The following is a 14,839-nucleotide window of genomic DNA, read 5'->3' as shown; positions in this document are numbered from 1 at the left end:
TGGGATTAACGTCATACACAAAGTTAGACACTGAAGCTTGTTTAGTCTTCTATTCAAAGAACCAACATTTGAAAAATTCCTAAAGAAAACGACATGGAAGTCCATGTCAACATACACAACAGGAACCCAAAATGCTGCACACCGGCTTCCCCCAACTCGCCCGGCTCTCACTGCTTAGAAGGCTGACCGCTCCCTCTTCAAACTCAGAGTGAAGGATCAGCCCCCCTTCCTGCCCCACGGGAGAAGCTGCTGGACGTGGGACTGGCTGCTGCACTGGCTCAGGCTCCCTCTTCCTCATCGCTCACACTCCCTGCAGACACGGATGGGAAGAACCTGGGATCCATGCTATTGATCCTGAGCAGATACTGCAGGACCTGCCGCTTGCTGGCCTCCGCGTAGGCCCGGGGACCCCACAGGAACTCGTAGCGGGCAGGGTCGCTGTGGGGCACCTGCCGGTACTTCAGGTAGCCCGTCTGCACCCACACTTCGGTGAGCAGCTCCCTCCCGCCACAAAACCCCAGGGTGCCTAGCTTTTCCCACACCTCCTCCTCAGGGACGCGGTCACCGAACAGGGTGACCATGGTCAGGACCAGCAGAGGGAGGCTGGCCTCGGGCGTGCGCTGCCAGTCGCTCAGCACTGCATCCCAGGTGAGGCCCAGGGTGGGGACCAGGACGTAGGTGCGCTGGCGGGGGTCCACCACCTTCACGTCCACGCCAAACAGCAGCTGCAGGCACTCGCAAACGAGGCGGAAGACCACGGGGAAGTGGTCCCGATGCTCCCGGACGACCGTACTCAGCATCTCCGCCTCGGAGGTCGGCTCCCCGGTACGAAACTTGACGAGCAGGAACCCCACCAGGTCAGCCATCAGCGCAACAAGTGCCTCGCGGGACAAGGGCTCGGCATAGGCGGAGAAGGAGGGGGCGCCAGGGGAGGCGGAGGACGAGGGGGATGCGGCCTCCTCCCCCGCAGCCCCCAGCAGCGGCGCCTCCACCGGACCCTGGGCCGGGACTGGGGCCTCAAGGTCGGCCTCAGGCTGGCGGAGCTCACTCATCTCGACCGGGGGCCTGATCACTGGGGTCGGGCCGCCCACGGGAGTGTGGGCAGGGGACCTCGTACCTGGGGAAGAGAGGGGGTGTGAGCGGCCTCGGCGGAGAAAGGCACCCTGGGCAGCCCTGACAAAGGCCACTTACAGGTCTCGTCTCAAGGGCTGCCCTCGGGCCTCACAGGGGCGCTCCTCCCGGGTGGCCTGTCCCCTGCCAACCTGAAGAAGGAAGTGAGGGGGCTCCTCAGGGTGCAGCCAGCACGGCCCCAGGTTCTGGGGCTGACAGGGCGGTGGGGTGACTTGGGTGTTGTGGGGTCCCCTCTGTTCTGGGAGGGGGAGCCCCTGGGTACACACTCAGGGCACGCACCTCCCCTTGGCTCCTGGCGCTGCCTGGGCCTCCTCTGCTCTGTGCCCTGAGGACACGGTCCTCAGACCTGGGCCTTCGCCTCCCGGTTCCTGGAGCCCCTGTAAGAGGAATGGAGGGCGCACCTCTTGTGTACACTGTGGCACAGCTCTGGGCCTCGGTGCTGGTAGGAGGATTGGGCCGGACTCTGTGAGGTCCCCCCAGTGCTGAGTTCTGGGGTGGGTGGTCCCCTCGGGGTCGCTCGTCGTGCTCACTGTTCCCCTTAAGGGCCTGGACCCTCCCCTTTGCAGGCCGGAGGGGAAACTCAGAACAGGACCCCGAATCTGAACAGAAAGCAGTGAGGGGGCCCCACAGGTGGCCGCACCTGCCCAGGGCCTCCCGAGGGTCCTAGGATGGGGAGATGCTGGGTCCTCACCTCCTCCTCACATCCTGCCTGGCCTCCCAGCGCTGACCACAGGGGCAGGTTTCTGTTGAGGCCCCTGTTCCAGTCCTCCCTCGGGGTCCTGGGAGTCCACCCTCTGGACCTGAAGGCTCACCCCTCACACCAAACACCTGACCTCCTGAGGACCCCGACCCAGAGGTCAGGAAACATCTCATCTGCTGACCGTGCTCTGGCGCCTCCAAGGCCCCCGCGGAAGGGCAAAGGATCCCTCCCTGTGTTGGGGTCTAACGTCCTCAGTCCTTCCTTCCTCGCGTGCAGGCTGGACTCTGGGCAGGACCTGGGATTGTCCCGTCTGCCAGTGTGAGTCCCTGCTCCTTATACCAGGTCTCCAGTCTCTCCGAGACCCTGACGTCAGGACGTCAGGACAGGCCTACCGTGCTCATCCCACCCCGGGGCCTCCCACGGCCACCTGCAAGGGCGGTGACCTGGTGGGTCCCTTTTGTCCTCCCTCAGGGTCCCCTCAGTCCTGCCTAAGGGCCCTAACCTTAGTCCACCAGGGACCTGACATTTTACCCTCTGCCCTCATGAGACCCCGCCCCTTATCCCAGGTCCCCAGCTTCTCTGACACCCTGATGTCAGGAAGTGCTGCACGTGACGGCCTTCCAGGGCCAACTGAGTTCTGGGCTGCAGGCTGCCCTCAGTGCTCCCTCAGGGCCCTCACCTTGACTCCACACAGAACCTGGGATTCTCCACAGTGCCCACCAGACACCCCGCCCCTTATACCCCCTCCCTAGCCTCTCTGATACCCCGCCCCGTGCTCCCCCTACGCAGCGTCTCTGAGACCCGGATGTCAGGAAGTGTTGCACGTGCTCATTCCGCCCTATGGCCTCCCAGGGCCAACTCTGTTCTGGGGTCCAGGCTCCCCTCAGTCCTCCCTCAGGGCACTCACCTTGACTCCACGGAGGACCTGGGATTCTCTCCCGTACCCACCAGACACCCCGCCCCTTATACCCCCTCTGCAGCCTCTCTGAGACCCCGCCCCATACTCCCCTCCCCAGCGTGTCTGAGACCCGGATCTCAGGAAGTGCTGCATGTGCTCACCCCGCCCTATGGCCTCCCAGGGCCAACTGTGTTCTGGGGTCCAGGCTCCCCTCAGTCCTCCCTCAGGGCCCTCACCTTGACTCCACGGAGGACCTGGGATTCTCTCCCGTGCCCACGAGACACCCCGACCCTTATACTGCCTCCCCAGCCTCTCTGAGACCCCGCCCCGTGCTCCCCCTCCGCAGCGTCTCTGAGACCCGGATGTCAGGAAGTACTGCACGTGCTCATTCTGCCCTATGGCCTCCCAGGGCCAACTCTGTTCTGGGGTCCAGGCTCCCCTCAGTCCTCCCTCAGGGCCCTCACCTTGACTCCACGGAGGACCGGGGATTCTCTCCCGTGCCCACCAGACACCCCGACCCTTATACCCCCTCCCTCGCCTCTCTGAGACCCCGCCCCATACTCCCCTCCCCAGCGTGTCTGAGACCCGGATTTCAGGAAGTACTGCACGTGCTCATTCTGCCCTATGGCCTCCCAGGGCCAGCTCTGTTCTGGGGTCCAGGCTCCTCTCAGTCCTCCCTCAGGGCACTCACCTTGACTCAACGAAGGACCTGGGATTCTCTCCCGTGCCCACCAGACACCCCGACCCTTATACCGCCTACCCAGCCTCTCTGAGACCCCGCCCCGTGCTCCCCCTACGCAGCGTCTCTGAGACCCGGATGTCAGGAAGTGCTGCACGTGCTCATTCCGCCCTATGGCCTCCCAGGGCCAGCTCTGTTCTGGGGTCCAGGCTCCCCTCAGTCCTCCCTCAGGGCACTCACCTTGACTCCACGGAGGACCTGGGATTCTCTCCCGTGCCCACCAGACACCCCGACCCTTATACCCCCTCCCTAGCCTCTCTGAGACCCCGCCCCGTACTCCCCTCCCCAGCGTCTCTGAGACCCGGATGTCAGGAAGTGCTGCACGTGCTCATTCCGCCCTATGGCCTCCCAGGGCCAACTCTGTTCTGGGGTCCAGGCTCCCCTCAGTCCTCCCTCAGGGCCCTCACCTTGACTCCACGGAGGACCGGGGATTCTCTCCCGTGCCCACCAGACACCCCGACCCTTATACCCCCTCCCTCGCCTCTCTGAGACCCCGCCCCATACTCCCCTCCCCAGCGTGTCTGAGACCCGGATTTCAGGAAGTACTGCACGTGCTCATTCTGCCCTATGGCCTCCCAGGGCCAGCTCTGTTCTGGGGTCCAGGCTCCTCTCAGTCCTCCCTCAGGGCACTCACCTTGACTCAACGAAGGACCTGGGATTCTCTCCCGTGCCCACCAGACACCCCGACCCTTATACCGCCTACCCAGCCTCTCTGAGACCCCGCCCCGTGCTCCCCCTACGCAGCGTCTCTGAGACCCGGATGTCAGGAAGTGCTGCACGTGCTCATTCCGCCCTTTGGCCTCCCAGGGCCAACTCTGTTCTGGGGTCCAGGCTCCCCTCAGTCCTCCCTCAGGCCCTGGGAAGTGATTAGCCCATGAGGGGGGAGCCCTCATGAATGAGATTACCTCCCTTATAAAAGAGGCCCCAGACGGCTGCCTCATCCTCTTGTGCCATGTGAGAAGATGGCTAGTTGATACAACTAGACAAGAAACCAGTCCATATGAAGAAGAGCTTTATTACTATTATTTATTACTCAGCCGTACAAAGGAACGAAATTGGGTCATTTGTAGAGATGTGGATGGATCTAGAGACTGTCATACAGAGTGAAGGAAGTCAGAAAGAGAGAAACAAATATCGTGTATTAATGCACATATGTGGAACCTAGATAAGTGGTACAGATGAACCGCTTTGCAGGGCAGAAATAGAGACACAGACGTAGAGCACAAACATATGGGCACCAAGGTGAGAAAATGGTGGGGGCGGGCGGGGGGGGTGATGAATTGGGAGATTGGGATTGACATACGTACGCTAATAGGTATAAAATGGGTAACTCATAAGAACCTGCTGTATAAAAAAATACATAAAATAAAATTCAAAAGTTAAAACAAACCAAAGAAATAAGAATAGGTTTATGACATTATCAATCACAGTAGAAAACCACCTGTGAAGACAAATGGACGTACTTGCCACAACGGGCTCTGCATCGCCAAGTTCGCTCCCCCAACTCCGCAGCCTCGCAGGAGGCCTTCCTATTGGTGGAAGGCCAATGGGCGTGTCTTTCGCTTCCGGAGGCGCCAAGCCTTGGGACCTCAGGCCCTCAGTGCGCATGGCTACTGCTGCTTCCGTAGCAGAGCGCCTCCTCACGTGCTCTTCTGATCCAACCAGTTTCTCGGTAAAGAGACGTCTAGAACTTTCTCCCTCATCTTCCTGGGGCTTCCGGGAGCACCCGGAAGCCCACGTGGCGTTCGCACAGAGTGCCTGGGACAGTCGGCGGCACAGTTCCTGGCTGCTCTGCTGAGACGAGCTCTTCAGCCCCTCGTGAGCGGGACTCCGGAGCCATCCACAGAGTCAGAGCGAGTCAGGAGACAGGCGGGGGCTCTGCCGGGGGCTGGACTCCGCAGGTACCGGGGGCCCCGGGAAGGAGTGGAGGTCGGGGGAGGGCTACGGGCTGCTCGGTTGGGAGTGGGGGAGCGGCGGCGGAGGGTAGCGGGCTGAAGGGGGGCTGAGGGAAGGGTCCCCCAGTGAGCGGGTCAGAGGGGAGGACCGCTGGCTTCCGGGGTGGCTGGTGGGGGGCGTTCTGGAGTCGGGGTGCAGAGGGTGGGACTGATGGCTAAGCGTGGGGGGGGCCTGAGCGGAGGGCTTCCTGCTGGTCGGGTGGGGCCGGCCTTGGGGGCCAGAGGAGAGGACGACTGGCTGCGGGGGTGGGGAGGATCGGACGGGCGGGCCCCACCCCCGGGGCCGAGACCGGAGGGGAGGGCTAACGGCTGCTGCGTGTGGCGGGAGGAAGGCTGAGGCGGGGGTCGCTGGGGAGGACTCCCGGGCGCGGGTGCGGTAGGCGTTAGGGGAGCTCCCGCCGGGGCAGGGCGGGGCGTGGGGTGGGGGGGAGGACGCTCGTGGCAGTTAGGGGGCTCCGGCTCCCGGGTGGGCGGGGGCAAGACGGGTGGGCTCTGCGTCTGGGGTACGAGAAGCGAGAGCCCCTGGCGCTGAGTGTGCTCGGGGGAGGACTCCCCGGTGTGGGGAGGTGAGAGAGGCCGTCTGACCTCTACGCATGGCGGGGCGCCCGGCTTCCAGGGCCCAGAGCGGAGCGCCACCAGCTGGTGGGTGGGGGAGGGTGTATGGAGGGGATGTAGTGCGAGGGGTCGGGGAGGAGCCGCCTGGCCACGGGGGGGCGTAAGTGAAGCTGAGAGGGGGGAGGTGCTGGGGCTGCTGTGATCTGGTGGAGGCTGTTGGCCATGGCAGATGGATTTGTGGGGTCCAGGGAGGGGCTCTGGCCCACTGCATGAGGCATCGAGAGCTTCAGGTCGCCTCTGTCCGGGTGGCACAGGAATTGCAGAGGTGGGTGGGCAGGGCAAGGCCCTGGCCTCCACACAGAGTACACAGATTCTTTACGAGGGTGCTTTGCACATTCACCCGGACACGCCATACCAGAGTTGTAAAACAGTCTCCATAAATTTAGCAGTATTGCAAGTTTACATGATAAGTTTTCTCATCACGGGGGAATTTTATTTGATGGTACTAATGATAATATATCTTCAAATATTGGGAAACCCATGGATCAAAGAGAAAAAACACAGAGGGACTTAGAAAATGTTTCCAAGTGAATACTAAAAAAGCACAACTTACCAAAATTAGTGGGAGGCAGCAAAAAGCGACAGGAGGAAACTGTATTCCTCTAAATGCTTCTGTTAGAAAAGAGTCAGGACATAAAATCAGTGAGCTGACAGTCCATTGAGAGATGCTAGAAGAAGAAGAGCAAAGGAAACATAAAATGAAGTAATAAGAGAGCTAAGAGAGGAAATCAGTGATAGAAAGCAAATTATGGACACGGTGAACGAAGCCATGCGCTTCTTTCAAAAGAGCAAGGAAACCGAGCAAGTCCTAGAACGATGAATCACGGAAACATAGAAAGAACGCTGATCCCCAATATGAGGAATGAAAGAGGGCCAACGTTACGGATCAGATGTACATTAACAAAGAGGATGTAGGGGAATATTATGGGACATTATGGAAATGTTTATGCTAACAAATTGGAAGACTTGAAAAATTCCTTGGGAAAAAGGCAGCTTCCTAAAACTGAGGCCAGAAATGTAGAAAAGGTGACGAGCCTTCTGTCTTTTTTAAAAAAATTATTTTATTTTACTTTATTATTGTTTCTTGAGTCGTACGCAACAAGTGCTCTTTTGTTATTATTTTTAAATTTTATTTTTACTTTGGGCTGCGTTGGGTCTTTGTTGCTGCGCGCGGGCTTTCTCTAGGTGCAGCGAGCGGGGGCTACTCTTCGTTGCGGTGCGCAGGCCTCTCATTACGGTGGCTTCTCTTGTTGCAGAGCACGGGCTCCAGGCATGTGGGCTTCAGAGGTTGTGTCACGTGGACTCAGTAGTTGTGGCTCGTGCGCTCTAGAGCGCTGGGTCAGTGGTTGCGGCGCGTGGGGTTAGTTGCTCCGCGGCTTGTGGGATCTTCCCGGACCAGGGATCGAACCTGTGTGTCCTGCACTGGCAGGTGGATTCTTAACCACTGCGCCACCAGGGAAGTCCCTAGCCTTCTATCTTGTAAATAAATGTAATTTATAAAAAAAGTTTCCTAAAGTCAAACAAACCAAACAGGGCAGGGAGGTGCTCCAGGCTGCTGCTGTGAGGGGCACTAGGGTGGGCTGTGTGGCACAAACATGATTCTCTCCTCTTTGCACCCACAGGCCGATTCCCACACTTCAACAGCCTGTGCACACCTGTTTGATCGCTTCCCCCCACCCTCAGGTCCTCGAAGATGGCGATGGCTCTGGCGGTATTGCGGGACTGGTGCAGGTCGATGGGCGTGAACGCTCAGCGATCTCTGCTCATCCTGGGAATCCCAGATGACTGCAAAGACCAGGAATTCCAGGAGGCTGTGCAGGCTGCCCTGCGTTCCCTGGGCAGGTACCGAGTGCTGGGCAAGGTCTACAGAAAGGAGCTGGGGTCGAGTGTTGCCCTGGTCGAGTTTGCTGAGTGTTTAAATCGAAGCTTGCTCCCCCGCCAAATACCAGGCAAGGGAGGGCCCTGGACTGTGGTCTGCCTGCCCCAGGCCCCTGATGCTGATTCACAGGATAGACCCAGTTGCCCTGCGCAGCCCCAGGGACAAGCAGTGGTTGGCAGGGCGGGTGAGGCAGGAACTGCAGGGGAGGAGGAAGCTGCAGGGGAGGCGGGAATCGCAGGTATGGAGGGAGACACAGGTGAGGAGGAAGCCTTAGGTGAGGAGGGAGCTGAAGATGAGGAAGGAGCTGCAGGTCTGGAAGGAGTTGAGGGTCAAGCAGGAGCTGAAGGTGAGGAGGGAGCTGCAGGTGAGGAGGGAGGTGCAGGTGAGGAGGGAGCTGAAGGTGAGGAGGGAGCTGCAGGTGAGGTGGGAGCTTCAGGTGAGGAGGGAGCTGAAGGTGAGGAAGGAGCTGCAGGTGAGGAGGGAGCTGCAGGTGAGGCAGGAGATGCAGGTGAGGAGGGAGCTGCAGGTGAGGAGGGAGCTGCAGGTGAGGCAGGAGATACAGGTGAGGAGGGAGCCTCAGGTGAGGCAGGAGCTGCAGGTGGGGAAAGATCTGATGGTCAAGCAGGAGCTGAAGGTGAAGCAGGAGTGTCAGATGAGGAAGGAGCTGCAGGTGACGACGGAACCTCAGGTGAGGCAGGAGCTGCAGGTGAGGAAGGAGCTGCAGGTAAAGCAGGAGCTGAAGGTGAAGCAGGAGCTGAGTCAGATGAGGAAGGAGCTGCAGATGAGGAAGGAGCTGAAGGTGAGGAAGGAGCTGCAGGTGCGGAAGGAGCTGAGGGTCAAGCAGGAGCTGCAGGTGAAGCAGGAGCTGCAGGTGAGGAAGGAGCTGAAGGTGAGGAAGGAGCTGCAGGGCTGGAAGGAGCTGAGGGTGAAGCAGGAGCTGAGGGTGAAGCAGGAGCTGAAGGTGAAGCAGGAGCTGAGTCAGATGAGGAAGGAGCTGCAGGTGAGGAGGGAGATGAAGGTGAGGAGGGAGCTGAAGGTGAGGAGGGAGCTGCAGGTGAGGAGGGAGCTGCAGGTGAGGAAGGAGCTGCAGGTGTGGAAGGAGCTGAGGGTCAAGCAGGAGCTGAGGGTCAAGCAGGAGCTGAAGGTGAAGCAGGAGCTGAGTCAGATGAGGAAGGAGCTGCAGGTTACAGAAATGTTGCAGGCGTGGCAGGACTTCTGAGTATGGCAGGACCCACGGGCGGGGCAATGGCTGCGCCTGAGGAAGCAGTTGTGACAGCGGCAGGCGCCATGGGTGAGGCAGGGCCCGGGACCCAGCAGTGGAGGCAGGCCTCGCAGCCCGTGCTGGACAGCATGGGCTACCAGGAGCTGGGAACCTTCTCTGGGCTGGAAGAGCCGGGCCACGGGGAAGGGTCCTCTGAGAGCTGGCTGGAGCAGGCCAGCCACACGCTGCACCTGTGGCGCCACGTGTCTGAGAGGGAGAGGAGGAGGAGGCTGGTGGAGAGCTTGCGCGGCCCCGCGCTGGACCTCCTGCGCGGCCTCCTGGCGGAAGATCCCGAGCTGGCTGCCCAGGACTGCCTGGCCGCGCTGGTGCAGGTGTTTGGGAACAAGGACCCCCGGGGGAGTGCTCGGCTGAAGTTCGTGACCTGTGCCCAGCGGCCCCAGGAGACTCTCTCTGCGTACGTGATGCGCCTGGAAGGCCTGCTGCAGTCGGCCCTGGAGAAGGGGGCCATCCACCCGGCCATGGCGGACCAGGCGCGCGCCCGGCAGGTGCTGACGCGGGCCCGGCTGAACGACACGCTCCGGGACACGCTGAGGAGGAGGCGGCTGATGAGGAGGCCTCCCGGCTTTGCGGGGATGCTGCGGCTCATCCAGAAGACCGAGGCCTGGGACGCCGACCCGGCTAGCAGGGAGCACTTCCCAGGGCAGGAAGAGGCCCGTGTGGACGTTGCAGTCCTGGCAGCAGCCGCCCAGGCCGCCCCGGCCCATGAGGCCATCACCGCAGGCACCACTGCACATGGTGAAGATAGCACCGCCCAGGCCGCCCGTTCCAAGGAAGGGAGCGCCGAGGACCACCCGGCACGTGAGGAGGCCAGTGCGGCAGTTGCCGGCACTGCCAAGGCTGGCGAGGCGGCCCCTGAAGACCATGGTGCCGCCAGGGCAGCCCCTGGCCCTGGGGAGACCAGCAAGGCGTCCGCGGCCACTCAGGAAGATGGAAGTGCTGCCGCCCCTGCGGGCCTAGGTCAGGCAGGACCCTCAGATGCCCCCAGGGTCCCCATGCCTGGCCGGATGGGCAGTGCTTCCCCGGTGGCCCCAGGAGGTCCTGGCTGGGAGCCAGAGGGCCTCGCCCAGGCAGGAGGCCAGGAGGCCGAGGAGACCCCCGAGGAGGGGCTCAAGCCCATCCCAGAAGAGCCGGGAAATGAGGACGGGGCTGCAGAGATGAGCCCCCCGGGGTCCACCTCGGGCCACTAGGCTCAGCAGGCCGTGGGGCTGCCAGGCTTGCAGGCAGGGGGAGGCCAGGCCTGGCAGCCTACTGGCCCCATATTAGGGGCCACTCCAGGTGCCTGGGCCTCCCTCCTGAGAGGGGACCCCTATTCATCATCCCCTGGGGCAGGTTGCTCCCTGTACTGGCAAGCCCAAATGTGTCCCTGTAGGCCCCAGAGGGACCCAGGTGTCAAGGAACCCCCCAGCCCCCGCTCCCCTCCCCCCAACACACACACCCTAGCCATCGTCCCCTCGCAGAGCCCTGAGGTGCGCCACGAGCCAGCCAAGGCTCTGGTCTCTGTGGGCCAGTGTCGTGAGCTCAACGTGTGCTTTCTGGTCATAGATTCAGGCCCAGCGCTGCTTCTTGTTGTGGAAATGTGCATGTGTTCTCCTCTGAGCAGTTCCCCCAACCCCTGCGTGGCGTGGAGACCCCGAGCCCAGTCCCAGGAGCCGGCGGGAAGGACGGGATGGACGAGGTCACAGCCAGCACCCACCCCAGGACCTGGGATCCCACCTGGGACCTTGGGAAGGAAGACCTTGACCGGGGCTGCAGGAGGTCTGCGGGAGGCCCCCCAGGGCTTGTGTTCTGCTGGGCCACCCCGTTGTTCCTCGGGACTCCACGTCCCCGGCTCGGTGGCGTGCGCCCTGCTGTGGGACTGTCCTGTGCCCGCCATAGGGCAGGGCCAGGCCCCGGGCATGTGGGCCTGAAATGGAGGGTCTGCCCTGGGGGGAGCGGGCATGGCCGGCGCCCATCCTCCTGGCGAGAGGCCACCCGCGGGGCCCTCAGGAAGGGAGACTGGGGGGGGATGGAGGGCCGCCGGGTGGGGTGTAGCGGAGGCACCTTTTTGAGGACCTTGGGTGAGGCCGGGACCCGTGAGCTCCGGTGGCCGTTAGAAGTTCCTCTGTGTGTTGTTATGCCCTGTGTTCAATGGTTTCAGTCAATGTTTCTGTTTAATAAATTTCCCTGAACGTTTCATCTGAGTCTGGCCTCTGCTGTGGGCAATGGAGGGAAAGGGCTGCTGCGGGTGAGGGCGGGGGTCCAGAGTCCGATTCCTGCTCAGCACCCATGGGACACCTCTCCGGGGAGAGGGTAAGGTAGGCACTTTGCAGACCCAGCGATGGTGAGCGCTTTTTTCCATTTCATAGGTGAATTGTAAAGTTTTAGCAAAAACTGATAATTGCCTAAAAAGGCAGTAGAGAAGTTAAAATGTAAATGAAAACCTTGATTATCTCAGCAGGAAAAAGGGAACATAGGAGCAACAATAGATGGACAGACACTGCTATGGACTGAATATTTGTAAACCTCTCCCCCTCATTCACCTGTTAAACTCTAACCCCCAAAGGGATGGGATTTGGAGGTGGGGCCCTGGGAAGTGATTAGCCCATGAGGGGGGAGCCCTCATGAATGAGATTACCTCCCTTATAAAAGAGGCCCCAGACGGCTGCCTCATCCTCTTGTGCCATGTGAGAAGATGGCTAGTTGATACAGCTAGACAAGAAACCAGTCCATATGAAGAAGAGCTTTATTACTATTATTTATTACTCAGCCGTACAAAGGAACGAAATTGGGTCATTTGTAGAGATGTGGATGGATCTAGAGACTGTCATACAGAGTGAAGGAAGTCAGAAAGAGAGAAACAAATATCGTGTATTAATGCACATATGTGGAACCTAGATAAGTGGTACAGATGAACCGCTTTGCAGGGCAGAAATAGAGACACAGACGTAGAGCACAAACATATGGGCACCAAGGTGAGAAAATGGTGGGGGCGGGCGGGGGGGGTGATGAATTGGGAGATTGGGACTGACATATGTACGCTAATAGGTATAAACTGGGTAACTCATAAGAACCTGCTGTATAAAAAAATACATAAAATAAAATTCAAAAGTTAAAACAAACCAAAGAAATAAGAATAGGTTTATGACATTATCAATCACAGTAGAAAACCACCTGTAAAGACAAATGGACGTACTTGCCACAACGGGCTCTGCATCGCCAAGTTCGCTCCCCCAACTCCGCAGCCTCGCAGGAGGCCTTCCTATTGGTGGAAGGCCAATGGGCGTGTCTTTCGCTTCCGGAGGCGCCAAGCCTTGGGACCTCAGGCCCTCAGTGCGCATGGCTACTGCTGCTTCCGTAGCAGAGCGCCTCCTCACGTGCTCTTCTGATCCAACCAGTTTCTCGGTAAAGAGACGTCTAGAACTTTCTCCTTCATCTTCCGGAAGCTCCCGGAAGCCCACGTGGCGTTCGCACAGAGTGCCTGGGACAGTCGGCGGCACAGTTCCTGGCTGCTCTGCTGAGACGAGCTCTTCAGCCCCTCGTGAGCGGGACTCCGGAGCCATCCACAGAGTCAGAGCGAGTCAGGAGACAGGCGGGGGCTCTGCCGGGGGCTGGACTCCGCAGGTACCGGGGGCCCCGGGAAGGAGTGGAGGTCGGGGGAGGGCTACGGGCTGCTCGGTTGGGAGTGGGGGAGCGGCGGCGGAGGGTAGCGGGCTGAAGGGGGGCTGAGGGAAGGGTCCCCCAGTGAGCGGGTCAGAGGGGAGGACCGCTGGCTTCCGGGGTGGCTGGTGGGGGGCGTTCTGGAGTCGGGGTGCAGAGGGTGGGGCTGATGGCTAAGCGTGGGGGGGGCCTGAGCGGAGGGCTTCCTGCTGGTCGGGTGGGGCCGGCCTTGGGGGCCAGAGGAGAGGACGACTGGCTGCGGGGGTGGGGAGGATCGGACGGGCGGGCCCCACCCCCGGGGCCGAGACCGGAGGGGAGGGCTAACGGCTGCTGCGTGTGGCGGGAGGAAGGCTGAGGCGGGGGTCGCTGGGGAGGACTCCCGGGCGCGGGTGCGGTAGGCGTTAGGGGAGCTCCCGCCGGGGCAGGGCGGGGCGTGGGGTGGGGGGGAGGACGCTCGTGGCAGTTAGGGGGCTCCGGCTCCCGGGTGGGCGGGGGCAAGACGGGTGGGCTCTGCGTCTGGGGTACGAGAAGCGAGAGCCCCTGGCGCTGAGTGTGCTCGGGGGAGGACTCCCCGGTGTGGGGAGGTGAGAGAGGCCGTCTGACCTCTACGCATGGCGGGGCGCCCGGCTTCCAGGGCCCAGAGCGGAGCGCCACCAGCTGGTGGGTGGGGGAGGGTGTATGGAGGGGATGTAGTGCGAGGGGTCGGGGAGGAGCCGCCTGGCCACGGGGGGGCGTAAGTGAAGCTGAGAGGGGGGAGGTGCTGGGGCTGCTGTGATCTGGTGGAGGCTGTTGGCCATGGCAGATGGATTTGTGGGGTCCAGGGAGGGGCTCTGGCCCACTGCATGAGGCATCGAGAGCTTCAGGTCGCCTCTGTCCGGGTGGCACAGGAATTGCAGAGGTGGGTGGGCAGGGCAAGGCCCTGGCCTCCACACAGAGTACACAGATTCTTTACGAGGGTGCTTTGCACATTCACCCGGACACGCCATACCAGAGTTGTAAAACAGTCTCCATAAATTTAGCAGTATTGCAAGTTTACATGATAAGTTTTCTCATCACGGGGGAATTTTATTTGATGGTACTAATGATAATATATCTTCAAATATTGGGAAACCCATGGATCAAAGAGAAAAAACACAGAGGGACTTAGAAAATGTTTCCAAGTGAATACTAAAAAAGCACAACTTACCAAAATTAGTGGGAGGCAGCAAAAAGCGACAGGAGGAAACTGTATTCCTCTAAATGCTTCTGTTAGAAAAGAGTCAGGACATAAAATCAGTGAGCTGACAGTCCATTGAGAGATGCTAGAAGAAGAAGAGCAAAGGAAACATAAAATGAAGTAATAAGAGAGCTAAGAGAGGAAATCAGTGATAGAAAGCAAATTATGGACACGGTGAACGAAGCCATGCGCTTCTTTCAAAAGAGCAAGGAAACCGAGCAAGTCCTAGAACGATGAATCACGGAAACATAGAAAGAACGCTGATCCCCAATATGAGGAATGAAAGAGGGCCAACGTTACGGATCAGATGTACATTAACAAAGAGGATGTAGGGGAATATTATGGGACATTATGGAAATGTTTATGCTAACAAATTGGAAGACTTGAAAAATTCCTTGGGAAAAAGGCAGCTTCCTAAAACTGAGGCCAGAAATGTAGAAAAGGTGACGAGCCTTCTGTCTTTTTTAAAAAAATTATTTTATTTTACTTTATTATTGTTTCTTGAGTCGTACGCAACAAGTGCTCTTTTGTTATTATTTTTAAATTTTATTTTTACTTTGGGCTGCGTTGGGTCTTTGTTGCTGCGCGCGGGCTTTCTCTAGGTGCAGCGAGCGGGGGCTACTCTTCGTTGCGGTGCGCAGGCCTCTCATTACGGTGGCTTCTCTTGTTGCAGAGCACGGGCTCCAGGCATGTGGGCTTCAGAGGTTGTGTCACGTGGACTCAGTAGTTGTGGCTCGTGCGCTCTAGAGCGCTGGGTCAGTGGTTGCGGCGCGTGGGGTTAGTTGCTC

At 59.7% G+C, this 14,839-nt stretch overlaps 2 protein-coding genes across 2 annotated transcripts; one reads left to right on the top strand and one right to left on the bottom strand.

The window, feature by feature from the left end:
• Positions 1 to 278: 278 nt before the first annotated feature.
• Positions 279 to 1,882, bottom strand: LOC307180684 (melanoma-associated antigen 10-like; the record flags this gene model as incomplete). The annotated part of the gene is made up of 4 exons (XM_079911049.1): positions 1,823 to 1,882; positions 1,411 to 1,508; positions 1,192 to 1,262; positions 279 to 1,117 (listed from the first exon to the last, which is right to left on the bottom strand). Exon 4 carries the CDS (start codon positions 1,050 to 1,052, stop codon positions 279 to 281), a length of 774 nt encoding a protein of 257 aa, XP_079767175.1. The 5' UTR covers positions 1,053 to 1,117; positions 1,192 to 1,262; positions 1,411 to 1,508; positions 1,823 to 1,882.
• Positions 1,883 to 9,158: 7,276 nt separating this feature from the next.
• Positions 9,159 to 11,489, top strand: LOC307179969 (paraneoplastic antigen Ma6F-like). Its single transcript, XM_079909857.1, has one exon. The coding sequence runs from the start codon at positions 9,163 to 9,165 to the stop codon at positions 10,384 to 10,386; it is 1,224 nt and encodes a 407-aa protein (XP_079765983.1). The 5' UTR covers positions 9,159 to 9,162; the 3' UTR covers positions 10,387 to 11,489.
• The last annotated feature ends 3,350 nt before the right edge of the window (positions 11,490 to 14,839 follow it).

Source organism: Stenella coeruleoalba (genome assembly GCF_951394435.1).
Source record: "Stenella coeruleoalba genome assembly, chromosome: X".
Taxonomy (NCBI): Eukaryota; Metazoa; Chordata; class Mammalia; order Artiodactyla; family Delphinidae; genus Stenella; species Stenella coeruleoalba.
This window is presented reverse-complemented; position numbering and strand designations above follow the sequence as displayed.